The sequence below is a fragment of the Rhinoraja longicauda genome, chromosome 40, assembly GCF_053455715.1.
Source record: "Rhinoraja longicauda isolate Sanriku21f chromosome 40, sRhiLon1.1, whole genome shotgun sequence".
Lineage (NCBI taxonomy): Eukaryota > Metazoa > Chordata > Chondrichthyes > Rajiformes > Arhynchobatidae > Rhinoraja > Rhinoraja longicauda.
The window spans coordinates 4,673,054-4,701,049 of NC_135992.1; the positions used below are offsets into that span (position 1 = coordinate 4,673,054).

Below are 27,996 nucleotides of genomic sequence, written 5' to 3' on the forward strand. Positions count from 1 at the left end.
CACCCAATGTCGTTACATTTAAGGTTTCCGCTACAGGGAGAGGTTGGGCAGACTTGGATTGTTCTTCTCCGGAACGTCAGAGGTTGTGGGGAGACTTGATCAAAGCATATCAAATTTTGACGGGCGTAGATAGGGTAGACAGTCAGAACCTTCCCCCCTCCCCCCCCCCCCCCCTCCAGGGTGGAAATGTCCCACACTGGAGGGCGTAGCTGGAAGGTGAGAGTGGGAAAGATTCATGGGTGATGTCCTGAGCAAGTCTTTTCTTTTTACAGAGAGAGTGGTTGGGGCCTGGACGTAACCAGGAGTGGTGCTGGACGTCGAGACAACTGTGGTGTTTAAGAGACTTTTGGATAGGAACATGGACTGGAGGGATAGGGAATCACATACAATCATTTTAATTTAGTTTATGGGCCTGTGTTTGGCCCATATCCCTCTAAACCTATCCTATCCACGTGCCTGTCTAAGGTGCTGTTACTACGATTGCTGCTACTATTTATTGACTGTGAACCAAGTCCCACCCCCGACATCAGTCTGAAGAAGGGTCTCGACCCGAAACGTCACCCATTCCTTCTCTCCCGAGATGCTGCCTGACCTGCTGAGTTACTCCAGCATTTTGTGAATAAATCAATTTGTACCAGCATCTGCAGTTATTTTCTTATACTACCAGGTAGCACCTTGGGTGACTTGACATTTGCCTATAAAAATGTGTTAAAATAAATCTTATCTGACACCCTTTACAACAAAATGTTAATGCCAGCTGCATGTTCCTGAACTTCATCAGCTTGATTTACCCTTTGACGTTCATTCAAGTTACGAGCCATATTTATGTACAGCTACACACACACACACACACAGCCAGACACACAGAGACAGACGCAGACAGACGCGCGCACACACACACACATACACAGCCACACACACAGAACCAGACGCACACACAGACAGACGCACACACAGACAGACGCGCACACACACACACATACACACACACACAGACACGCATACAGACAGACGCACACACACACATACACAGCCACACACACAGCGACAGACGCACACACACACACAGTCAGACACACAGACAGACGCACACACAGACATACACAGCCACACAGACAGACACACTCAGCCAGACACACACACAGCCAGACAGACACACACACACACACAAATGACAGACACACACACACACAGTCAGACACACAGAGACAGACGCACACACAGACAGACGCACACACAGACAGACGCACAGAGACACACAGCCAGACACACACAGACAGACGCACAGAGACACACAGACAGACACACACACACAGCCAGACAGACACACGCACACAGACAGACACACACACACAAACAGACAGTTTGGTCATATCAAAGACTGAAAACTAAAAATTGCAGATCCCTTTTCATTTCAACCATTAACACACCCGTATTTATCCTGTAGCTGAGACCGAGGTTGATTTCTGAGTAAGGTTCATCAGGTATATTTTTCCCTTTGTCTCCTCCATCTTTCCTATTGCAAACCTGATCTATATTAGTACAACAGTCTTTCGGGCAACATTTTCATTCCGCATGGTTTTTACATTCAGAAATTAGGTGAGACAGTAAGATCCTTTAAGTCAGGTACCCTTCGTCTTTGGTGGTGTCGACTGACAGATCTTCTGGATTATAGACACAAAATGCTGGAGTAACTCAGCGGGTCAGGCAGCATCTCCGGAGAGAAGGAATGGGTGACGTTTCGGGTTGAGACATTTTCTCTTCAGCATAGATTGCCACAGCTTACGAGGGCAACCTCACCATCGCCACAGTGGCGTCACTGAATGCAGGTGTCGTCAGGATAATCTGCGGACACCCGCACACGGGGTCGAAGCCCCTGCCTTATTTGACGAGGGTGTCACCTACCCTTCATGTCGCCTTAACCTGTTCGCATGTTTGGTGGCCGAAACCTCGTTGAGTTTCTTCGACATTTTATAGCTTTAAAAAGGTAGTTGGTGTTCTTTTTTCAAATAGCTGAGAGGGGACATAATCCTCTTCCTAAACGGTCGCCTGAGTTTCATCGTCATTCCCTGGGTTTCACAGAAGTCAGTCTATTTGGTGTTCTTGGATATCGTCGGAGTGCAGCACTGTCTCCTGTTAGGGGAAATAGAGGCAAAGTTAAATGTCTTATGTCTTATCAGAACATATAAGATCATTAAGGAGTTGGACACGTTAGAGGCAGGAAACATGTTCCCAATGTTGGGGGAGTCCAGAACCAGGGGCCACAGTTTAAGAATAAGGGGTAGGCCATTTAGAACAGAGATGAGGAAAAACCTTTTCAGTCAGAGAGTTGTGAATCTGTGGAATTCTCTACCTCAGAAGGCAGTGGAGGCCAGTTTTCTGAATGCATTCAAGAGAGAGCTAGATAGAGCTCTTAAGGATAGCGGAGTCAGGGGGTATGGGGAGAGGGCAGGAACGAGGTACTGATTGAGAATGATCAGCCATGATCCCATTGAATGGTGGTGCTGGCTCGAAGGGCCGAATGGCCTCCTCCTGCACCTATTGTCTATTGTCACGTACGCACAGACACACGCTCACTTGCACACAAACACCCATGTACACACACAGCGTGGCACGGTGGCGCAGCGGTAGAGTTGCTGCCTTACAGCGAATGCAGCTCCGGAGACCCGGGTTCGATCCCGACTACGGGCGCCGTCTGTACGGAGTTTGTACGTTCTCCCCGTGACCTGCGTGGGTTTTCTCCGAGATCTTCGGTTTCCTCCCACACTCCAAAGACGTACAGGTATGTAGGTAAATTGGCTAGGTAAATTGTCCCTAGTGTGTGTGGGATAGTGTTAATGTGCGGGGATCGCTGGGCGGCGCGGACCCGGTGGGCCAAAGGGCATGTTTCCGCGCTGTATCTCTAAACTAAAAAAACGAAACTCAAGACAATCCAAGATGGCGCTCAAGCCAGGCGAGTCTTTGTGTGCTGGTCACAGAAGTGGATCGGCAATCACGCGTTACAATTGCTCTACTCTTTTAAGCCTCTACCTCAACAGCAGCTTTTCTAACTTTAATTCTGCTTCTTAATATCCTTTCAGATTTGTCCGTACTTCAACTCCAGAGAAACATTATTCATGTTATTCCCTTTATCATGCACACCGTGGATGTCGAGATTTTAATCATGTATTGTCTTCCCGCTGACTGATTAGCACACGACAAAGGCTTTTCCCCAGGTACTTTCCCCTGCAACCGCAGGAGATGCAACACCTGTCCCTTTACCTCCCCCCTCGACTCCATCCAAGGACCCAAACAGTCCTTCCAGGTGAGGCAGAGGTTCACCTGCACCTCCTCCAACCTCATCTATTGTATCCGCTGCTCCAGATGTCAACTTCTCTACATCGGCGAGACCAAACACAGGCTCGGTGATCGTTTCGCTCCACACCTTCGCTCGGTCCGCCTTAACCAAGCTGATCTCCCGGTGGCTCAGCACTTCAACTCCCCCTCCCACTCCCAGTCTGACCTTTCTGTCATGGGCCTCCTCCAGTGCCATAGTGAGGCCTAAAGCAAATTAGAGGAACAGCATCTCATATTTCGCTTGGGCAGTTTACACCCCAGAGGTATGAACATTGATTTCTCTAATTTCAGATAGTTCCTCTGTCCCTCCCTTTCCCCTCCCCCTTCCCAGTTCTCCCACTAGTCTTCCTCTCTCCCACTACATCCTATCTTTGTCCCGCCCCCTCCCCTGACATCAGTCTGAAGGAGGGCCTCGACCCGAAACGTCACCCATTCCTTCTCTCCTGAGATGCTGCCTGACCCGCTGAGTTACTCCAGCATTTTGTGATACCTTCGATTTGAACCAACATCTGCAGTTATTTTCTTTCACTGCACCTCGGTACACGTGACAATAAACAAAACATTTTTTGCTCTTGTCTTGTGCAGAGCATCACTGGTTCTGCTTCTGATTTGGCCTCTGTAAATTGCCGCTGGTGTGTAGGGAGTGGATGCAAAAGTGGGATAACATCGAACTAGTGTGAACAGGTGATCGATGGTCAGCGTGGATTCTGTGGACCGAAGGGTCTTGTTTCCATGTTGTGTCTCTAAACTCATCTAAACAGTCATCGAGTCATTCAGTAAGGAAACAGACCATTCGGCCCATCCTGCCCAAGTTGCCCCATCCACATTAGTCGCATCTACTCGCGTTTGGCCCATCTATATACTAAAACTCTCGTTTGTTATCTTGTTTGTGACTGAACTTCAGCCAAAATGGTACACGATAGCGCGACAATTTTAGGCCCACCTTACTCACCATCGTCACTTTAGTGATAATGCAAGTAGTTTTATTGAAAGCGGTCTTATATTTTTAAAGTTATTCACATTTTAATGTTTAAAAGGAGGGGAGGGGGAGGGGAGGAGGGAGTGGGGGAGAAGGGAGAGGGGAGGGGGGGTTGAGGAGACAATAGACAATAGGTGCAGGAGTAGGCCATTCAGCCCTTCGAGCCATTCAATGCGTCATGGCTGATCACTCTCAATCAGTACCCCGTTCCTGCCTTCTCCCCATACCCCCTCACTCCGTTATCCTTAAGAGCTCTATCCAGCTCTCTCTTGAAAGCATCCAACGAACTGGCCTCCACTGCCTTCTGAGGTAGAGAATTCCACACCTTCACCACTCTCTGACTGAAAAAGTTCTTCCTCATCTCCGTTCTAAATGGCCTACCCCTTATTCTTCAACTGTGGCCCCTTGTTCTGGACTCCCCCAACATTGGGAACATGTTTCCTGCCTCTAATGTGTCCAATCCCCTAATTATCTTATATGTTTCAATAAGATCCCCCCTCATCCTTCTAAATTCCAGTGTATACAAGCCCAATCGCTCCAGCGAGAGTGGGGACTGGGGGAGTACAGGGTGCTGCACTAATGCAGGAGAGGTTTGGGCCCAACGGGTCCACTTGGTCTAGTGTCCATTAAACCTTTCCAGTCGTGTTCCTATCCGAATGTCTTCTAAATGTTGTTATAGGACCTGCCTCCACCATCTTCTCTGACAGCTCATTCCATACACCCACCACCCTCTGCGTGCAAAAGTAACCCCTCGGGTTCCTATTAAATCTTTCTCCTTATGGTTCTTCTGCTTGACCTCATGTCTTCTGATTCTAGATTACCCTACTCTGGGTGAAATACTTTGTGCATCTACCCTGCCTATTCCCCTCGTGATTTTAGACACCTCTATAAGAACACCCGTCATCCTCCTGTGCTACAAGGAATAAAGGGCGGCACGGTGGCGCAGCGGTAGAGTTGCTGCCTCGCAGCGCCAGAGACCCAGGTTCGATCCTGACTACGGCTGCTGTCTGTGTGGAGTTTGTACGTTCTCCCCGTGAATGTTTGGGTTTTCTCCAGGTGCTCTGGTTTACTCCCACATTCCAAAGACGTGCGGTTAACATGTAGTTTAATTGGCTTCTGGAAATTAGAAATTGTCCCGAGTGTGTAGCATAGTGCTGGTGTGTGGGCATCGCTGGTCAGCCCGGACTCAATGGGCCACAGGCCCTGTTTTCATGTTGTATCTCTAAAGTTTAAAGTAAAGTCCTAGACTGCCCAACCTCTCCTTGCAGCTCAGGCTCCTAAGTCAATAGACAATAGACAATAGGTGCAGGAGTAGGCCATTTGGCCCTTCGAGCCAGCACCGCCATTCTGTGATCATGGCTGATCATTCTCAATCAGTACCCCGTTCCTGCCTTCTCCCCATACCCCCTGACTCCGCTATCCTTAAGAGCTCTATCCAGCTCTCTCTTGAATGCATTCAGAGAATTGGCCTCCACTGCCTTCTGAGGCAGAGAATTCCACAGATTTACAAATCTCTGACTGAAAAGGTTTTTTCACATCTCCATTCTAAATGGCCTACCCCTTATTCTTAAACTGTGGCCCCTGGTTCCGGTCTCCCCCAACATTGGGAACATGTTTCCTGCCTCTAACGCGTCCAACTCCTTAATAATCTTATACGTTTCGATAAGATCCCCTCTCATCCTTCTAAATTCCAGTGTATACGAGCCTAGTCGCTCCAGTCTTTCAACATATGACAGTCCCGCCATTCCGGGAATTAACCTAGTAAACCTACGCTGCACGTCCTCAATAGCAGGAATATCCTTCCTCAAATTTGGAGACCAAAACTGCACACAGTACTCCAGGTGCGGTGTACTAGGGCCCTGTACAACTGCAGAAGGACCTCTTTGCTCCTATACTCAACTCCTCTTGTTATGAAGGCCAACATTCCATTGGCTTTCTTCACTGCCTGCTGTACCTGCATGCTTCCTTTCAGTGACTGATGAACTAGGACACCCATATCTCGTTGTACGTCCCCTTTTCCTAACTTGACACCATTCAGGTACTAATCTGCCTTCCTATTCTTACCACCAAAGTGGATAACCTCACACTTATCCACATTAAACTGCATCTGCCATGCATCCGCATTAAACTGCATCTGCCATTAAACAGTTATCAGGCAACTGCACCATCCCACCACAACCAGAGAGTTGTCCTGAACTACGATCCACTTCATTAACCAAAGTCTGTAGTCTCTTTTATGCTCTGGTTTATTTTCACCCACATGTTTAGACCGTAATGTTGTTGCACCTTTATTGTTTTGATGTGGTTACGCTTTATTCCTAATTGTTAACTGTTTTATGTTTGTGTTGTCATTTGTGAGCGGAGCACCAAGGCACATTCCTTGTATACGCACATTCTTGGCCAATAAACGTATTCATTCATTCATTTATTCATTGGTGACCCTCGTACTATCCTTGATTGGACTTTGCTGGCTTTACCTCCCACTAAACCTTACTCCCTTATCATGGAGTACAGAGGGAGTACAGAGAAGGTTCACCAGATTGATTCCTGGGATGGCAGGACTTTCATATGAAGAAAGACTGGATAGACCCGGCTTGTACTCGCTGGAATTTAGAAGATTAAGGGGGGATCTTATAGAAACTTACAAAATTCTTAAGGGATTGGACAGGCTAGATGCAGGAAGATTGTTCCCGATGTTCCCGAACAAGGGGTCACAGTTTAAGGATAAGGGGAAAGTCTTTTAGGACCGAGATGAGAACGTTTTTTTTCACACAGAGAGTGGTGAATCGGTGGAATTCTCTGTCACAGAAGGTAGTTGAGGCCAGTTCATTGGCTATATTTAAGAGGGAGTTAGATGTGGCCCTTGTGGCTAAAGGGATCAGGGGGTATGGAGAGAAGGCAGGTACAGGATACTGAGTTGGATGATCAGCCATGATCATATTGAATGGCGGTGCGTACAGGCTCGAAGGGCCGAATGGCCTACTCCTGCACCTATTTTCTATGTATATATCTGTACAACTGTGAATGTCTTGATTGGAAGCATGTTGTCTTTCCGCTGGCTGGATAGCACGCAACAAAAGCTTTTCACTGCCGAGGTGCACGTGAGACTAAGCCAGACTGTGAACATCCCCCTAGAGGCGGGACGCTTCCCGTGTGCACTCACCCATCCTCCTTGCCTCTGCAGCCAGGGGACAAACATGTCCATGTAGTCCATGCTGTAGCCCATCAGCTGCTGCACGGGGTGGCTGCAGATGCCGGCCACCCTGCGGGTCAACTCCATGGTCAGTACGATCTTCGTCAGCTCGGGGCTGCCGGCGGGGTCAGCGATCTGTCCTTCCACGTTGGCCGTGAAGACCTCAACCAGCCGCGTGAAGCTATCATAGGACATGTGGCGCTGCAGCAGAGGATCGTCCTTCATCTGCAACACAGAATCGTCAGTGAGTTTCCAGTACGTTACAGACAATAGTAGGACAGGAGGAGGCCATTCGGCCCTTCCAGCCAGCACCGCCATTCAGTGTGTAAGAAAATAACTGCAGACGCTGGTACAAGTCGAAGGTATTTATTTCACCGCCATTCAATGTGATCACGGCCGATCATTCCCAATCAGTACCCCGTTCCTGCCCTCTCCCCGTACCCCCTGACCTCCGCTATCCTTAAGAGCTCTATCTAACATTGTGTTGGGATAATCAACACGCACATCAGATTCACAAAGGGGGCGGCAATGGCGCGGTGGCGCAGCGGTAAAGTTGCCGCCTTACAGCGAATGCAGCGCCGGAGACTCAGGTTCGATCCGGACTACGGGTGCCGCCTGTACGGAGTTTGTACGTTCTCCCCGTGACCTGCGTGGGTTTCCTCCGAGATCTTCGGTTTCCTCCCACACTCCAAAGATGTGCAGGTTACGTAGGTTAATTGGCTTGGTAAATGTAAAAATTGTCCCTAGTGTTAGTGTGCGGGGATCGCTGGTCGGTGCGGACCCGGTGGGCCGAAGGGGGCCTGTTTCCGCACTGTATCTCTAATCTAAACTAAACAAAGGCCACTGAATTCCATCTCTGCTGCAGGCCAGCCCGACTTGACGAATTCCGTGCTGAAAACGACTCAGTTCCTGAACCATTCCAGTATTCATGTTCATAAGTCATAGGAGCAGAATTAGGCCATTCAGCCCGTCTACCCCACTATTCAATCATGGCTGATCTATCTTTCCCATCTCAACCCCCTGCCTTCTCCCTGTAACCATTGACACCCTGACTAATCAAGAACCAGTCTACCACTGCTTTAAAAATACCCAGTGAAGTATTCTTATATGGAACTGCACAGCACAGGAACAGGCCCTTCGGCCCCAGATGTCCGTGCTGTCCACGGTGCCCATTGAAACTAGTCCCATCTATGCAATCGAGTCTGAAGAAGGGTCTCAACCCGAAACGTCACCCATTCCTACTCTCCTGAGATGCTGCCTCTCCTGCCGAGTTACTCCAGCATTTTGTGTCTACCTTCGATTTAAACCAGCATCTGCAGTTCTTTCCTACCCATCTATGCAATGGCATTTACCGCTCCCATCCGCCCCCACCTCTTGCGCCTGTCTAAGTGTCTCTTAAAAATCGCTCTCTTTACCGCGGTCACCATTACTTTGCCGTCTACCATCTTAAACTCCACCGTTCGTAATCCAGGTCACATCGTGCAAGCAGAACACACAAAAACATTGGGGCTGGAGGCCGCCCGGCCCCTCTAATGTGTCCCGCCATTCAATATGACCAAGCCCCATTTATCAATCGCCACAGGAAGTCTGAAGAAGGGTCTCGACCCGAAATGTCACCCATTCCTTCTCTCCCGAGATGCTGCCTGACCTGCTGAGTTACTTCAGCATTTTTTGAATGAATACTTTCGATTTGTACCAGCATCTGCAGTTATTTTCTTAATCGCACACAGGAGGCTCATTGATCAACTCCATCCATTGGGCGGCCATGGTGGCGCAGCGGCAGAGTTGCTGCCTTACAGCGCTTGCAGCGCCAGAGACCCTGGTTCGATCCCCACTACGGGTGCTGTCTGCACGGAGTTTGTACGTTCTCCCCATGACCTGCCTGGGTTTTCTCCGAGATCTTCGTTTTCCTCCCACACTCCTAACACGTGCAGGTATGCAGGTTAATTGGCTTGGTGTATGTGTCCCTAGTGTGTGTAGGATAGTGTTAATGTGTGGGGATCGCTGCTCGGTGTGGACTTGATGGGCCGAAGGGCCTGTTTCTGCGCTGATTCTTTAAACTAAACTGAACCATCCACTGGCTAGCCTACGCAGAAAGTATAATTAGAAGAATGGACGATACACCGATCAGGCAAAACATCTTGCTCCCCCTCCCCCCATTCATAACAAGGACAGAATCCCCCTCGTTCTCACCTTCCACCCCATCAGCCAGCGTATCCAACAAATCATCCGCCAACATTTCCGTCACCTACAATGGGACCCCACCACTGGCCACATCTTCCCATCCCCTCCCCTTTCTGCGTTCCGCAGAGACCATTCCCTCCGTAATCCCTGGTCCACTCGTCCCTTCCTACCCAAACCACCCCATCCCCGGGCACTTTCCCCTGTAACCGCAGGAGATGCACACATGTCCCTTTACCTCCCTCCTCAACTCCATCCAAGGACCCAAACAGTCTTTCCAGGTGAGACAGAGGTTCATCTGCACCTCCTCCAACCTCATCTATTGCATCCGCTGCTCTAGATGTCAACTTCTCTACATCGGCGAGATCAATCGCAGGTTTGGCGATCGTTTCGCTCAACACCTTCGCTCAGTCCGCCTTAACCAACCTGATCTCCCGGTGGCTGAGCACTTCAACTCCTCCTCCCACTCCCAGTCTGACCTTTCTGTCATGGGCCTCCTCCAGTGCCATAGTGAGGCCCACTGGAAATTGGAGGAACAGCCCCTCATATTTCGCTTGGGGAGCTTGCACCCCAGCGGTATGAACATTGACTTCTCCAACTTTAGATAGTTCCTCTGTCCCTCTCTTCCACTCCCCCCTCCCAGTTCTCCCTCTATCTTCCTGTCTCCACCTATATCGTTCCTTTGTCCCGCCCCCCTGACATCAGTCTGAAGAAGGGTCTCGGCCCGAAACGTCACCCATTCCACCTGTCCTGAGATGCTGCCTGACCTGCTGAGTTACTCCAGCATTTTGTGAATAAGTTCCCTATGATTCTCGCGGAACCCCTGGCGACCTCTAGCGGCCGAATTGACAAATTGCAATTACCGACTGTTTTGCGGAAAAAATGAGAGGCAAAATCGGAATGGAGGAAATGAAATAATAAAGCAGAAACTTTCTGCCACATTTGGGAAGGTTGGGAAGTGTGCTTGAGTCACACATCGGCCGAGGACAAACTCCCTCCTCATACATAACCAACAATCCAGTAATTATTGCTAAGGATTACTTGTTCTTTAAAAATTCCACATTGCCATGGTGGGATTTGAACTCTAAATTGTTAGGTCAGATGCGGGAATCATGAGCCTGGTAATTAAAACAATGGGTTATCACCACACCCTGGACTTGGTCCTATCTTCCCAGTATTTCCACAAGTGGCTTGCAGAATGTTTTTATTTGGTAATACGGCCAAGGTGCTGGCTCGAAGGACCGAATGGTCTCCTCCTGCACCTATTTTCTATGTTTACTCCGCTATAAAAAGTTTTTTTTTCCCCCTTTACAAATACAAACCATTGTATATCCCAATCCTTCATTAATGAAGGGAGACACATAATGATAGAGTAACTCAGCGGGCCAGACAGCATCTCTGGAGAAAAAGAATAGGTGACGTTTCGGGTTGGAGCCATTCTTCAGACCGAATGGCTCGTGGAGAACATTGATAGGTGATGAACCGAAACATTGCCGATCCATATTGCCCCGGAGATGCTGCCTGACCTTCTGAGTTACTCCAGCACTTTGTGCCTTTTGCAGAAACCAGCATCTGCACTTCTTTTAGTTTCCTCAGTATTCTGGAACTCTGGGTGATTATCCAGCAATAGAACCACCACATCCTATACACCTCATGTGCTTCCTAGTTAAATTCAATCAGCTTTAACATGTATTTAAATAAAGAGTAGCATTAATTACTTTAACAATGACAATCCAATTAGAATCGGACTGGAAGGTCCTACGGACAGAAAGCTTGATGTTGGGAGGGGTGAAGGGAAATTGGGAGAAATTAAAGCACAATAGACAATAGACAATAGGTGCAGGAGGAGGCCATTTGGCCCTTCGAGCCAGCACCGCCATTCAATGTGATCATGGCTGATCATTCTCAATCAGTACCCCGTTCCTGCCTTCTCCCCATACCCCCTGACTCCGCTCTCCTTAAGAGCTCTATCTAGCTCTCTCTTGAATGCATTCAGAGAATTGGCCTCCACTGCCTTCTGAGGCAGAGAATTCCACAGATTCACAACTCTCTGACTGAAAAAGTTTTTCCTCGTCTCCGTTCTAAATGGCCTACCGCTTATTCTTAAACTGTGGCCCCTCGATCTGGACTCCCCCAACATTGGGAACATGTTTCCTGCCTCTCACGTGTCCAACCCCTTAATAATCTTATACGTTTCGAGAAGATCCCCTCTCATCCTTCTAAATTCCAGTGTATACAAGCCTAGTCGCTCCAGTCTTTCAACGTACGACAGTCCCGCCATTCCTAGTAAACCTACGCTGCACGCCCTCAATAGCAAGAATATCCTTCCTCAAATTTGGAGAGCAAAACTGCACACAGTACTCCAGGTGCAGTCTCACAAGGGCCCTGTACAACTGCACACAGTACTCCAGGTGCGGCCTCACCAGGGCCCTGTACAACTGCACACAGTACTCCAGGTGCGGTCTCACCAGGGCCCTGTACAACTGCACACAGTACTCCAGGTGCGGTCTCACCAGGGCCCTGTACAACTGCACACAGTACTCCAGGTGCGGTCTCACCAGGGCCCTGTACAACTGCACACAGTACTCCAGGTGCGGTCTCACCAGGGCCCTGTACAACTGCAGAAGGATTCTTCCTTCAAAGAATAAAGCACAAGGTGCTGGAGTTCCTCGGCCGGCCAGGCAGCGCCTGTGGAGGGAACGGATAGGCAATGTTTTGGGTTGGGATCCTTCTTCGGACTGAAGAGTCTGATGGGTCCTGACCCAAAACATCACCGCCTCTGAAGAAGGGTCCCTACTCCAAATGTCCCCCATCCATCCATTCCCTCCACACAAAAAAAAACACCACGCCCGATCTGCCGAGTTCCCTGCGATATTTTGTGTTTTACTCAAGATTCCAGCATCTACGGTTCATTCCGTCTTGTCTCCCTCCTCTCTGAAAGAGCCGATACCGGGAGGAGAGGTCATGTGGAAGATAAGAGTCAAAATGCTGGAGTGACTCAGGGAGCCGAGCAGCATCTCTGGAGCGAAAGAATAGGAAAAGAATACCCCCAGGGGGTATGGGGAGAAGGCAGGAACGGGGTACTGATTGAGAATGATCAGCCATGATCACATTGAATGGCGGTGCTGGCTCGAAGGGCCGAATGGCCACCTCCTGCACCTATTGCCTATTGTGACGTTTAGGGTTGGAACCGTTTCTTCAGACAGAGGTTATATGGGTTGTGTTTTGTAAACCGCCGAGTTTCATGGACATCTGATCATTGAATCGGCCTCGTGACTATGGATGAGGTACCAAGGCATTAGAACCTTCAAGGCCTTCTCCATAGTTGACCTTAATCCTCACGGCAGCCTCTCTCACCTTTTCGTTGATCTCGTCTCCTTGGTCCTGCAGCATCATGACGATCCTCTCAATCTCCTTCTCCCGGATAGACTGCGGGTCGCTGATCCCTAAAGAAATCCAACAAACAGCGGAGGAAAAATTTAGATTTTTAGATTTAGAGATACAGCGCAGAAACAGGCACTTCGGCCCACCGGGTCCGCGCCGCCCAGCGATCCCCGCACATTAACACTATCCTACACACACTAGGGACAATTTTTACATTTACCCAGTCAATTAACCTGCACGTCTTTGGAGTGTGGGAGGAAACCGAAGATCTCGGTCACGGGGAGAACGTACAAACTCCGTACAGACGGCGCCCGTAGTCAGGATCGAACCTGAGTCTCCGGCGCTGCATTCGCTGTAAGGCAGCAACTCTACCGCTGCGCCACCGTGCCCTTTAACGGGCCCTGCCTTGGATCAGTGGGTGATCAACCGTTGACCAATCCTAACAACAGTCTGAAGAAGGGTCCTGACTGCTGTTAGGTTGTCCATCCTATCCAATTGCATATCCAATCTATCCACAGATGCTGCCTGACCTGCTGAGTTACTCCAGCACTTTGTGTTTTGCTCAAGAGTCCAGCATCTGCATTGGGGAATTATTTTGGTAAAGTTAATTTTAAGAGCAATTTAGTGGTTTCTTTCCTAACACCGGTAATGCCAGAAGCTCATGTGACACACTAATGTACTTTGGGGATGGAACCCTGTGCATATGTGACTCCGTCTGTACGGAGTTTGTACGTTCTCCCCGTGACCTGCGTGGGTTTTCTCCGAGACCTTCGGTTTCCTCCCACACTCCAAAGACGTGCAGGTTTGTAGGTTAATTGGCGGGGCAAATGTAAAAATTGTCCCCAGTGTGTGTAGGATAGTGTTAGTGTGCGGGGATCGCTGGGCGGCGCGGACCCGGTGGGCTGCAGGGCCTGTTTCTGCGCTGTATCTCTAAACTAAACCGAAAACATCAAATCTGTTGCACTGCCCGCAGATGCTTCCCGGTTTGCGAGTGTTTCCAATGCCGGATGGATTTTGCGTTTGGAATTAACCCCAATTCCCCAAAGACCATCTTTTCAGTCCTTCCAGCAGTGAACCATAAAGTCACACAGCACGGAAACAGGCCCTTTGGCCCCACTCGTCCCGTGCCGACCCAAGATGCCCCATCTAAGAAGGGTCTCTACCCCAAACGGCCCCTTTCTGTCATGGGCCTCCTCCAGTGCCATAGTGAGGCCCACCGGAAATTGGAGGAACAGCACCTCATATTTCGCCTGGGCAGCTTCCTTCCCTCGAGAAATGCTGCCTGTCCCACTGAGTTACTCCAGCATTTTGGGTCTATTCCCAATGACAGCCTCCACAGCCGTCTGATCCTCTTGGCTATCAGGGCGCGGTGGCGCAGTGGTAGAGCAGCGATTGCAGCGCCGGAGACCCGGTTTCGATCCCGACTACGGGCGCCGTCTGTACGGAGTTTGTACGTTCTCCCCGTGACCTGCGTGGGTTTCGACCGAGATCTTCGGTTTCCTCCCACACTCCAAAGACGTGCAGGTTTGTAGGTTAATTGGCTTGGTAAATGTAAAAATTGTCCCTAGTGGGTGTAGGATAGTGTTAATGTGCGGGGATCGCTGGTCGGCGCGGACCCGGTGGGCCGAAAGGGCCCGTTTCCGCGCTGTATCTCTAAACTAAACTAAACAATCTCACTCCCTGTTCCAGACACTCATTTTCTTTCAGGGTACGTCTGCACTCTGACTGCTGGCCATTCCCACCTCCTCTACACGCTTCACCCTCCCTCCTCCCATCCATCCAACGCTGACTCTCCCCACCTGCACCACCGGCTCACACCTTCTCCCACCAGGTACCACATCATCATCGGCGAAACCAAACGCAGGCTCGGCGATCGTTTCGCTCAACACCTGCGCTCAGTCCGCCTCAACCAACCTGATCTCCCGGTGGCTGAGCACTTCAACTCCCCCTCCCACTCCCAGTCTGACCTTTCTGTCATGGGCCTCCTCCAGTGCCATAGTGAGGCCCACCGGAAATTGGAGGAACAGCACCTCATATTTCGCTTTGGGCTGCTTGCAGCCCAGCGGTATGAACATTGACTTCTCCGACTTTAGATAGTTCCTCTGTCCCTCTCTTCCCCTCCCCCTTCCCAGATCTCCCTCTATCTTCCTGTCTCCACCTATATCCTTCCTTTGTCCCGCCCCCCTGACATCAGTCTGAAGAAGGGTCTCGACCCGAAACGTCACCCATTCCTTCTCTCCTGAGATGCTGCCTGACCCGCTGAGTTACTCCAACATTTTGTGAAATAAATACCTTCGATTTGTACCAGCATCTGCAGTTATTTTCTTACCTTACTCATCATTACCTTGGATCGGTGCTTGCGGAATGACTGGAGTCTGCTGATCGTTCCCGGTGTGGGCACAGTACACCAGTGCCAACTCGTCCAACTTCTTCGCCACTTCAGAGTAGAATCCTAAAGGTTGAATGTCTGAATTCAACAGAGAGAAAGCAAGATTAAGGCTCAAGTTAAACAACGTGGGAAAGGTACGAGGGGTTAGACGGGCGACTGCGGCTATGGAGGGTATACAGAGTGTTGGTACTGACTCAGTATATCATGGGTTTCATAATCATCATAATCATACTTTACACTTTACAATTCTACACTGCCATCGTAGAGTCCGCCCTCACCTTCTCCATCACGGTCTGGTTTGGCTCAGCCACCCAGCACGACATCCGGAGGCTGCAACGGATCGTTCGCACAGCTGAGAAGGTTGTTGGCTGCAACCTTCCCCACATCGACGAACTGTACACTGCAAGGGCCAGGAAGCGAGCGGGCAAGATCATCTCTGACCCCTCTCACCCTGGCCACAAACTCTTTGAAGCACTTCCCTCTGGAAGGCGACTCCGGACTGCCAAAGCAGCCACAGCCGGACATAAAAACAACTTTTTTCCCCCACGAGTTGTAGTTCTACTCAATAACCAAAGTCTGCAGTCCCTTTTTGCTCTGGTTTATTTTCACCCACGTGTTTAGACCGTGATGTCGTATTTTTAATGTATTATGCTTTATTCTTAATTGTTAACTGTATGTTGGTGTTGTTACTTGCGAGCGGAGCATCAAGGCACATTCCTTGTATGTGCACATACTTGGCCAATAAACTTATTCATTCATTCTTTATTAGCCAAGCATGTTTTGCAACATACGAGGACCTTCATTTGCCATACAGTCATAACAATAAAAAGCAACAGAACACGCAAAATATATTTTAACATCACAGTGAATCCTCCGCATTTCATACTGCGATGGAAGGCGAAAAAAAGTTTAATCTCTTCCCTTTTTTTTTCCTCCAGTGGTCGGGGCCTCACAACTCTCTGACTGAAAAAGTTTTTCCTCATCTCAGTTCTAAATGGCCTACCCCTTATTTTTAAACTGTGGCCCCTTGTTCTGGACTCCCCCAACATTGGGAACATGTTTCCTGCCTCTGACGTCTCCAACCCCTTAATAATCTTATACGTTTCGATAAGATCTCCTCTCATCCTTCTAAATTCCAGTGTATACAAGCCTAGTCGCTCCAGTCTTTCAACATATGACAGTCCCACCATTCGGGGAATGAACCTAGTAAACCTACGCTGCACGCCCTCAATAGAAAGAATATCCTTCCTCAAATTTGGAGACCAAAACTGCACACAGTACTCCAGGTGTGGTCTCACTAGGGCCCTGTACAACTGCAGAAGGACCTCTTTGCTCCTATACTCAACTCCTCTTGTTATGAAGGCCAACATTCCATTGGCTTTCTTCACTGCCTGCTGTACCTGCATGCTTCCTTTCAGTGACTGATGCACTAGGACACCCAGATCTCGTTGTACGCCCCCTCAGTGGGCCAAAGGGCCTGTTTCCGCGCTGTATCTCTAAACTAAACTAAAAAGGTTTGGCATGTTCTCAACAATCCTCACCAACTTTTACAGAAGCGGCGTAGAAAGCATTTTGTCGGGGTGCATCCCGGCCTGGTTTGGGAACAGCTCCACGCAAGACAGCAAGAAATTGCAGAGTTGTGGGTGTAGACCAGACCATCAGGCTAACCAACCTCCCTTCCGTTGACTCCATCTACACTTCACGCTGCCTCTGCAAGGCCAGCAGCATAATCAGGGACCAGTCTCACCCTGGACACTCCCCTTTCTCCCCTCATGCAAAAAGATTCAGAAGTTTGATAATGTACACCACCAGATTCAGGGACAGTTTCTTCCCAGCTGTTATCAGGCAACTGAACCGTCCTTTCGCCAACTAGAGAGCGGCCCTGATCTCCCATCTACCTCATTGGAGACCTTCGAACTATCTTTAATCGGACTTTAGACAATAGACGCAGGAGTAGGCCATTCGGCCCTTCGAGCCAGCACCGCCATTCAATGTGATCATGGCTGATCATTCTCAATCAGTACCCCGTTCCTGCCTTCTCCCCATACCCCCTGACTCCGCTATCCTTAAGAGCTCTATCCAGCTCTCTCTAGAAAGTATTCAGAGAATTGGCCTCCACTGCCTTCTGAGGCAGAAAATTCCACAGATTCACAACTCTCTGACTGAAAAAGTTTTTCCTCATCTCCGTTCTAAATGGCCCACCCCTTCTTCTTAAACTGTGGCCCCTGGTTCTGGACTCCCCCAACATTGGGAACATGTTTCCCGCCTCTAACGTGTCCAACCCCTCAATAATCTTATACGTTTCGATAAGATCCTTCTAAATTCTCGTCCTTCTAACATTGGGAACATGTTTCCTGCCTCTAACGTGTCCAACCCCTCAATAATCTTACACGTTTCGATAAGATCCTTCTAAATTCTCATCCCTCTCATCCTTCTAAATCCCAGTGTATATCTTGCACTAAACGTTATTCCCTTTATTCCGTATCTGTACACTGTGGACCACTTGATTGTAATCATGCGCAGTCTTTTCACTAACTGGAGAGCACGCGACAAAAAGCTTTGCACTGTACCACGCTGCACGTGACAATAATAAACGGAACTAAACTAGAAATTTATGAAGGTAGGGCGGAATTTTAATAAAAGCTATCGTTGGTCAGTACAGTTGTCAGAATAACCTTAACTTGGCCGAGCGTGCCAACGAGATGGAACCTGTTTGAGGGGATCTGAACAGGAAAGTCAAGTTGAGTGTATCGGCTTGCACGCAATTATGTGAGATAATAGAAATCTAGCTCGCAGTAGCACACAGGCATGTGGGCTCAGACCGTGCTAGTCGCACACAGATTATAGAAACCGCAGAATGGATGTGGAGAGCATCTTTCCATTAGTGGGAGAGTCTAAGAATAGAGAGGTCGTCGCCTCAGCATTAAAGGACGTTCTTTTGAGAAGGAGTCGAGGAGGAATTTCTTTAGTCAGAAGGTGGCAAGTCTGTGGAATTCTTACACAGATTTACCACTGATGTGCTGGTTGGTAGGTTAATCAGCCACTTTCAATTGTCCCAGGAGTATTGGTGACAGTCTGCAGGGGTATCACAAAAAGCTGGAGTAACTCAGCGGGTCGGGCAGCATCTCAGGAGAGAAGGAATGGGTGACGTTTCGGGTCGAGACCCTTCTTCAGACTGATGTCAGGGGAAGGGGTGGGACAAAGAAAGGATGTAGTTGGGGACAGGAAGACAGTGGGAGAACTGGGAAGGGGGAGGGGAAGAGAGGGACAGAGGAACTATCTAAAGTTAGAGAAGTCAATGTTCATACCACTGGGGTGCAAGCTGCCCAAGCGAAATATGAGGTGCTGTTCCTCCAATTTGCGCTGGGCCTCACTATGGCACTGGAGGAGGCCCAGAACAGAAAGGTCAGACTGGGAGTGGGAGGGGGAGTTGAAGTGCTGAGCCACCGGGAGATCAGGTTGGTTAAGGCGGACTGAGCGAAGGTGTTGAGTGAAACGATCGCTGAGCCTGCGTTTGGTCTCGCCGATGTGGAGAAGTTGACATCTGGAACAGCGGATACAATAGATGAGGTTGGAGGAGGTGCAGGTGAATCTGGGTGGTGGTAAAGAGAATAAAGGATGAGCATGAATGGGTGGCTGATGGTCACCATGGACAGAGAGTGGACCCAATGGAATTCCTGGAGTGCCTGTGAAATTTAAAATCAGTATGGGTTTCTAAATCAATATGTCTCCCAACTAAAGAACAAGCTACTTTGGTTCAAGTGCTAGGCAATAATAAAGTCAATTAATAATCTGCCAGAGGATTAATTAATGAACATGTTGTAAAGCGGTCTAGAGGAATGAGCGACCATGATACGGTAGAATTTGAAGTAATAAAGAGCTCAATTGACATCAGGGTTTTCGATCTAATAAAACATAGCTATTGATTGATTGGCAGATTGATTGTGGTATCTGATTTCTTTGGATAGCATGCAAAACAAAGCTTTTCACTGTACACGTGACAATAAACCTAAACGTAGATCGTAATGGGGGGGAGAGGAGAAGACTGGGAAAGAGGTGATGGTGGGACCAAGCCTGGTGAGTGATAGGTGGGTACAGTGGAGGAGTAGGGTTTGAGTGGTAAATGGCGTCATTTCTACATCATCACTGGGTCTCGGTTGTGAAACAAACTGCGTCACAGCGTTGTGGGAGCAACTTCATCAGAAGGACGAGTTTAGGCAACGGACAGGCAGCGAATTGCACTTAAAAAAATAATGTATGCCTTGCACCAAATGTACGTTCCTTTAAGGCACAGGCACAAAAGGATGAGTAGATCAAGACTCGACCACAGGAGAAATTAAAGAAACTATTAAATTTAAGGAGGCAGACACAAAAAGCTGGACTAACTCAGCGTGGACAGGCAGCATCTCTGGAGGGAAGGAATGGGTGACGTTTCTGGTCAAGACCCTTCTTCAGACCCTTCTCCAGTCTGAAGAAGGGTCTCGACCCGAAACGTCACCCACTCCTTCCCTCCAGAGATGCTGCCTGTCCACGCTGAGTTAGTCCAGCTTTTTTTGGTCTATCTTCGGTTCCTTCCCACACATTAAATCGAGGGAAACAGCTCATCAAGTTAGCAGAAAAGTCAGCCAGCCCAAGGCTTGGGAGTGTTTTAGAATATGGCAAAAAAAGACTAAACTGTGAAGAGGACGTCAATAGACAATAGACAATAGGTGCAGGAGTAGGCCATTCGGCCCTTCGAGCCAGCACCGCCATTCAATGTGATCATGGCTGATCATTCTCAATCAGTACCCCGTTCCTGCCTTCTCCCCATACCCCCTGACTCCGCTATCCTTAAGAGCTCTATCTAGCTCTCTCTTGAATGTATTCAGAGAATTGGCCTCCACTGCCTTCTGCGGCAGAGAATTCCACAGATTCACAACTCTCTGACCACAAAAGTTTTTCCTCATCTCTGTTCTAAATGGCCTACCCCTTATTCTTAAACTGTGGCCCCTGGTTCTGGACTCCCCCAACATTGGGAACATGTTTCCTGCCTCTAACATGTCCAACCCCTTAATAAACTTATACGTTTCGATAAGATCCCCTCTCATCGTCTCGGACAAAGAGGGCACAGCCTCAGAATAAAAGGATGTAGCTTTAGAAAGGAAATAAGACCAGAGGATACAGCCTCAGAATAAAAGGATGTACCTTATAGAATGGAGAAGTGCAGGAATTTCTTTAGTCAGAGGGTGGTGAATCTGTGGAAGCCAATTTGTTGAGTATTTTGAAAGTGGAGATTGGCAGGTTCTTGATTAGTACGGGTGAGGGGAAGGTTGTGGGCAAAAAGCAGGAGAATGGGGTCGAGAGGGAAAGATCATATCATATCATATATATACAGCCGGAAACAGGCCTTTTCGGCCCACCAAGTCCGTGCCGCCCAGCGATCCCCGTACATTAACACTATCCTACACCCACTAGGGACAATTTTTACATTTACCCAGCCAATTAACCTACATACCTGTACGTCTTTGGAGTGTGGGAGGAAACCGAAGATCTCGGAGAAAACCCACGCAGGTCACGGGGAGAACGTACAAACTCCTTACAGTGCAGCACCCGTAGTCAGGATCGAACCTGAGTCTCCGGTGCTGCATTCGCTGTAAAGCAGCAACTCTACCGCTGCGCTACCGTGCCGCAGTACCGTACCGTACCGATCAGCCATGATTGAATGGCGGAGTAGATTCGATGGGCCGAATGGCCTAATTCTGCTCCTATGACTAATATGAACATTACAAATTGATTATGAGTGGGGGGGGGGGGCAAAATGGGATATGAAACTAAAGGCGCTCCTCAACTTTTGATGGAGTTACGTTTCCGAGAAACCCATTGGAAACCGAAAATATCGTAAGTCGAAATGCGTTTATTTAATACACGCGATCACGTGGCAAAGTCGCAGCATCGTACGACGGGGAGCATCTGTGCACGAAACGGAAATAAACGGTCAGAACCTCTACGGATGTACAAGGGGAAAAAGACCAGTGAGGGGTCAAATGGGTCCCTTACTTCCACAAACCTTACTCAGCTTCAGTGAAGACCCACACCGCCCAGGCCACGCTCTCAGCGTGGTGGCACCGGAATCTGAAAAACCATAACCACCATGCTCGAGAACAGCTTCTTCCCAGCAACCATCAGGCTCCTGAACACTGCACAGCACCAACCATGACCTCAGCTGTTATGAAGAAACGTCACCCATTCCCTCTCTCCAGAGATGCTGCCTGAGTTACTCCACCATTTAGACAATAGACCATAGGTGCAGGAGGAGGCCATTCGGCCCTTCGAGCCAGCACCGCCATTCAATGTGATCATGGCTGATCATTCTCAATCAGAAGCCCGTTCCTGCCTTCTCCCCATACTCCCTGACTCCGCTATCCTTAAGAGCTCTATCTAGCTCTCTCTTGAATGCATTCAGAGAATTGGCCTCCACTGCCTTCTGAGGCAGAGAATTCCACAGATTCACAACTTTCTGACTGAAAAAGTTTTTCCTCATCTCCGTTCTAAATGGCCTACCCCTTATTCTTAAACTGTGGCCCCTTGTTCTGGACTCCCCCAACATTGGGAACATGTTTCCTGCCTCTAACGTGTCCAACCCCTTAATAATCTTATACATTTCGATAAGATCCCCTCTCATCCTTCTAAATTCCAGTGTCTATGAGCTTCTATGGACAGTTCTTCAGGTTGCACTGCAGATTTCAGTTTGGCACTATTATGGCTACCAAGCACTACTGCTAATAACCATGTATTATTAGCTATTATATGTGTGGGAAGGAACTGCAGATGCTGGTTTAAACTGGTGTGGGACGAATAAAGGAATATATTAAACCGATGATAGACACAAAAAGCTGGAGTAACTCAGCGGGACAGACAGCATCTTTGGAGAGAAGGAATGGGTGACGTTTCGGGTCGAGACCCTTCTTCAGGCTGATTAGCTATTATATACTTACCTGTGCACTATTGCATTAATGGGCTTGTTAAGATAGCAAGTGAGAACGTCTTTGTTCTGTTGTCGATATACACAACAGGTTTTGACTCGACTTGATTCGTACGGGTGTCAGGGGTTATGGGGAGAAGGCAGGAGCCTTCTGAGCCATTGAGCCTTCCAGTGCCAAGGAAGGCAGGGGCGGTCACGGTGGCGCAGCGGTAGAGTTGCCGCCTTACAGAGCTTGCAGCGCCGGAGATTCGGGCTCGATCCCGACTACGGGCGCCGACTGTACGGAGTTTGTACGTTCTCCCCGTGACCTGCGTGGGTTTTCTCCGAGATCTTCGGTTTCCTCCCACACTCCAAAGACCTACAATTTTTGTAGGTTAATTGGCTTGCTGCATGTGTAAATTGGCCCCAGTGTGTGCAGGGGATTTGTGTGCGGGGATCGCTGGTCGACGTGGACCCGGTGGGCCGAAGGGCCTGTTTGCGCGCTGCATCTCTAAACTAAACCAAATAGGGTTAGGAGGGGGCGATGGATCAGCCATGACTGTATGGCAAAGTAGACTTGATGGGCCGAATGGCCTAATTCTGCGCCTATCACCTTGTACCATCTATATACTAAAACTCTTGTTTGTTTGTTTGTGATCAAACTATAGCCAAATCGGCACACGGTAGCGCGACAATGTTAGGCCCATCTTACTCACCGTCGTTTCTTTAATGGTAATGCAAGTATTTTTATTGAAATCGGTGTTATATTTTTTAAAGTTATTCACATTTTAAAGTTTAAATCTCTCTCGGAGGGAGGGAGGGAGGGAGGGAGGGGGGAGGAGAGAGGATAAAGGGGGTTGAGGGGAATGGAGTGGGGGGGGAGGGGCAGGAGGGGAGGGGAGGGAGGGTAGGGGGGAGGGGGGAAGGGAGGAGGGTAGGGGGGAGGGGAGGAGTGGGGGAGGGGGATAGGGGAGGTGGGGGGGGGGGGGGGGGGGGGGAGAGGAGAGGATGCTGCACCAATGCAGGAGAGGTTTGGGCCCAACAGGTCCACTCGGCCTATACATTGATAGAATCGTTTCACACTCAAGCAGAATAGATGGAGCAAAGGGGAAGATGCAGAGTGCAGAGTAGAGTTCTAGGCATTGTAACACTCTCTAGGGACAGAAACGCTCCACCTTTCGCCCGTGCGGGCCGATATCACTCCGGGCCACCATTTTGGATGACCCGTCACTGACGGCAAATAAAATGAAAGAAAACCATGGCTGACCTGGAGGGGGTACATTTAGGGCTAGCGTCGTGGGCCGTGGGCTTGCAGGCATCTCCGAGTGAGCGTTGTCACCTTTCTTCGTCCCTTTCCGAAAAACATCCCGAATCTTCTGGAGTCCGCTCTTCTTCTGTTTGCCGACATCCTCCGTGCCACCGCGGGGCACCTCCGTCGGCCCCACGATACAGTCGACGAAGGGTTTGGTGCTTTTCCGTCTCCTCAAAGAATTGGCCTTGGAAATAGATTTGCTGCCTCTTTCCAAAGTCTTGTCGCTGTCAAGGAACTCCTGAGAAACCTTGGACTTTTCGCTTTCCTTCTTCTTTTTCTGCCGCTTAATTAGCTTCTTGATGACCGTTTTGAAGCCATGCTTCTTCTCCTCCGCCTGGCAGATCTCCTCGTCCGACGTGTCCCACCCAGCATCCTCCTCGGATCCTTGCGGGTGCTTCAAGCTCCTCCGCTTCTTCTCGTCTTCTCGCTCCAAGCTCCCTTTGTGGGGCCCCTTCATCTGCCTGCTCGGTTTTATGATGTTGCCTTCCTGGCCGTCGGGAGTCCTTTTGATCCAAAAGAAAAAACATTGGAGAAACATTGGAAATAAAGAGTATAGAAGTCGGGTGGTCGAGAGTGTGGAAGCTGGGAGGTCATGGGTATAGAGGTTGGGAGGTCATGAGTGTAGAAGTTGGGAGGTCATGGGTCTAGAAGTCCGGAGGTCATGGGTATAGAGGTTGGGATGTCATGTGTAGAAGTCAGGAGGTCATGGGTATAGAGGTTGGGAGGTCATGGGTATAGAGGTTGGGAGGTCATGGGTATAGAGGTTGGGAGGTCATGGGTGTAGAAGTTGGGAGGTCATGGGTATAGAGATTGGGAGGTCATGGGTGTAGAAGTTGGGAGGTCATGAGTATAAAAGTTGGGAGGTCATGGGTCTAGAAGTTGGGAGGTCATGTGTAGAAGTCGGGAGGTCATGGGTATATAAGTCAGGAGGTCATGAGTTATAGAGGTTGGGAGGTCATGGGTCTAGAAGTCAGGAGGTCATGGGTATAGAAGTTTTTGAGGTCATGTGTATAGAGGTCAGGAGGTCATGGGTATAGAAGTCAGGAGGCCATGGTTTAGAGGTTGGGAGGTCATGGGTCTAGAAGTCAGGACGTCATGGTTATAGAAGTTGGGAGGTCATGTGTAGAGGTTGGGAGGTCATGGGTATAGAGGTTGGGAGGTCATGGGTGTAGAGATTGGGAGGTCATGGGTATAGAGGTTGGGAGGTCATGGGTATAGAGATTGGGAGGTCATGGGTATAGAGATTGGGAGGTCATGGGTATAGAGGTTGGGAGGTCATGGGTATAGAGATTGGGAGGTCATAGGTATAGAGGTTGGGAGGTCATGGGTATAGAGGTTGGGAGGTCATGGGTATAGAGGTTGGGAGGTCATGGGTATAGAGGTTTGGAGGTCATGGGTATAGAGGTTGGGAGGTCATGGGTATAGAAGTCAGGAGGTCATGGATATGGAGGTTGGGAGGTCATGGGACTAGAAGTTGGGAAGTCATGAATATAAAGTCGGGAGGTCATGTTGCAGTTATACAAGACGATGGTGAGGCCGTGTTTAGTATTGTGCTCAGTTCTGGGCACCATGTTATCAGGAAGATGTTGTTAAGTTGGAAAGGGTGCAGAGAGGATTTACAAGGATGTTGCCAGGACTCAGGGGTCTGAGCAATAGGGGAGGTCGAGCAGGCTGGAGCTCTGTTCCCTGCAGTGCAAGAGGATGAGGGGTGATCATATAGAGGTGCGTAAAATGATGAGAGGAATAGATCAGGCGGATGCACAGAGTCTCTTGCCCAGAGTGGGGGAAGTGAGAACCAGAGGGCATAGGTTAAAGGTGAAAGGGGAAAGATTTTATAGGAGTCTGAGGGGTAACTTTTTCACACAAAAGGTGGTGGGTGAAAGGAACAAACTGCCAGAGGAGGTAGTTAAGGCAGGGACTATTGCAATGTTTAAGATGCAATCTGGTTTAGACAGGTACATGGATCGGACCGGTTTAGAGGGATCTGGGCCAAATGCAGGCAGGTGGGACCAGTGAAGATGAGACATGTGTGGGCAAGTTGGGCCGAAGGGCCTGTTTCCACACTGTATGACTTTGTTAGGTGACTACTACACAAGGATGCTGGTTTACAAAAAAAAGGTTACAAAGTGCTGGAGTATCTCAAGGGATCAGGCAGCATCTGTGGAGAACATGGATGCGTGTCATGACTGATTGTGGTGTGGTGGGGGGGGGGGGGGGGGGAGGGCGAGAGGGGATGGAGATATCGGCAGAAGGGTCACGTGACCTCCCAACTTGTGCACTCATGACCTCCCAACCTCTATACCCATGACCTCCCAACTTCTGCACTCACGACCTCCCAACCTCTATACCCATGACCTCCCAACCTCTATACCCATGACCTCCCAACCTCTATACCCATGACCTCCTGTTTCTACCCTGTATCTCTAAACTAAACTAAAACTAAAATGTAAAACCAGGGGCGGTCACGGTGGCGCAGCGGTAGAGTTGCCGCCTTACAGCGAATGCAGCGCCGGAGACCCGGGTTCGATCCCGACTACAGGAGCTGTCTGTACGGAGTTTGCACGTTCTCCCCGTGACCTGCGTGAGTTTTCTCCGAGATCTTCGGTTTCCTCCCACACTCCAAAGACAATAGACAATAGACAATAGACAATAGGTGCAGGAGTAGGCCATTCAGCCCTTCGAGCCAGCACCGCCATTCAATGCGATCATGGCTGATCACTATCAATCAGTACCCCGTTCCTGCCTTCTCCCCATACCCCCTCACTCCGCTATCCTTAAGAGCTCTATCCAGCTCTCTCTTGAAAGCATCCAACGAACTGGCCTCCACTGCCTTCTGAGGCAGAGAATTCCACACCTTCACCACCCTCTGACTGAAAAAGTTCTTCCTCATCTCCGTTCTAAATGGCCTACCCCTTATTCTCAAACTGTAGCCCCTTGTTCTGGACTCCCCCAACATTGGGAACATGTTATCTGCCTCTAATGTGTCCAATCCCCTAATTATCTTATATGTTTCAATAAGATCCCCCCTCATCCTTCTAAATTCCAGGGTATACAAGCCCAATCGCTCCAGCCTTTCAACATACGACAGTCCCGCCATTCCGGGAAATAATCTAGTGAACCTACGCTGCACGCCCTCCATAGCAAGAATATCCTTCCTCAAATTTGGAGACCAAAACTGCACACAGTACTCCAGGTGCGGTCTCACCAGGGCCCGGTACAACTGTAGAAGGACCTCTTTGCTCCTATACTCAACTCCTCTTGTTACGAAGGCCAACATTCCATTGGCTTTCTTCACTGCCTGCTGAACCTGCATGCTTCCTTTCATTGACTGATGCACTAGGACACCCAGATCTCGTTGAACTCCCCCTCCTCCTAACTTGACACCATTCAGATAATAATCTGCCTTTCTATTCTTACTTCCAAAGTGAATAACCTCACACTTATCTACATTAAACTGCATCTGCCATGTATCCGCCCACTCACACAACCTGTCCAGGTCACCCTGCAGCCTTATTGCATCTTCCTCACAATTCACACTACCCCCCAACTTAGTATCATCTGCAAATTTGCTAATGGTACTTTTAATCCCTTCGTCTAAGTCATTAATGTATATTGTAAATAGCTGGGGTCCCAGCACCGAACCTTGCGGTACCCCACTGGTCACTGCCTGCCATTCCGAAAGGGACCCATTTATCCCCACTCTTTGCTTTCTGTCTGTTAACCAATTTTCTATCCATGTCAGTACCCTACCCCCAATACCATGTGCCCTAATTTTGCCCACTAATCTCCTATGTGGGACCTTGTCGAAGGCTTTCTGAAAGTCGAGGTACACCACATCCACTGACTCTCCCCTGTCAATTTTCCTAGTTACATCCTCAAAAAATTCCAGTAGATTTGTCAAGCATGATTTCCCCTTCGTAAATCCATGCTGACTCGGAATGGTCCCGTTACTGCTATCCAAATGCTCAGACGTGCAGGATTGTAGGTTAATTGGCTGGGTAAATATCAAAATTGTCCCTAATGGCTGGGCGGCGCGGACCCGGTGGGCCGAAAGGGCCTTGTTTCCACGCTGTATCTCTAAACTAAAACAAAACTAAAAAAGAGAGCAAGAGGCTTACTTGGCTTTGAACTTCCTTGCGTCGTGGTAGCAACGGCCAACATGGCCGACAGAGCCCCCCTCATCCTGCACCCTCCTCAGGAAGGCCTCCATGACCAGCTTGGTCTCGGTCTTCAGCTCCTTGCGGGTGTGCCGCCTCTGTGGTCTCCGCTCGCTCTCTGCCAT

At 49.2% G+C, this 27,996-nt stretch overlaps 1 protein-coding gene across 1 annotated transcript; it reads right to left on the reverse strand.

Annotated features, from left to right (window-relative positions):
- Positions 1-841: 841 nt before the first annotated feature.
- bcl2l12 (BCL2 like 12) lies at positions 842-27,996 on the reverse strand. Its single transcript, XM_078430552.1, has 6 exons — positions 27,833-27,996; positions 23,670-24,217; positions 15,418-15,540; positions 13,047-13,135; positions 7,479-7,733; positions 842-2,133 (listed from the first exon to the last, which is right to left on the reverse strand). Exons 1-6 carry the CDS (start codon positions 27,994-27,996, stop codon positions 2,086-2,088), a joined length of 1,227 nt encoding a protein of 408 aa, XP_078286678.1. The 3' UTR covers positions 842-2,085.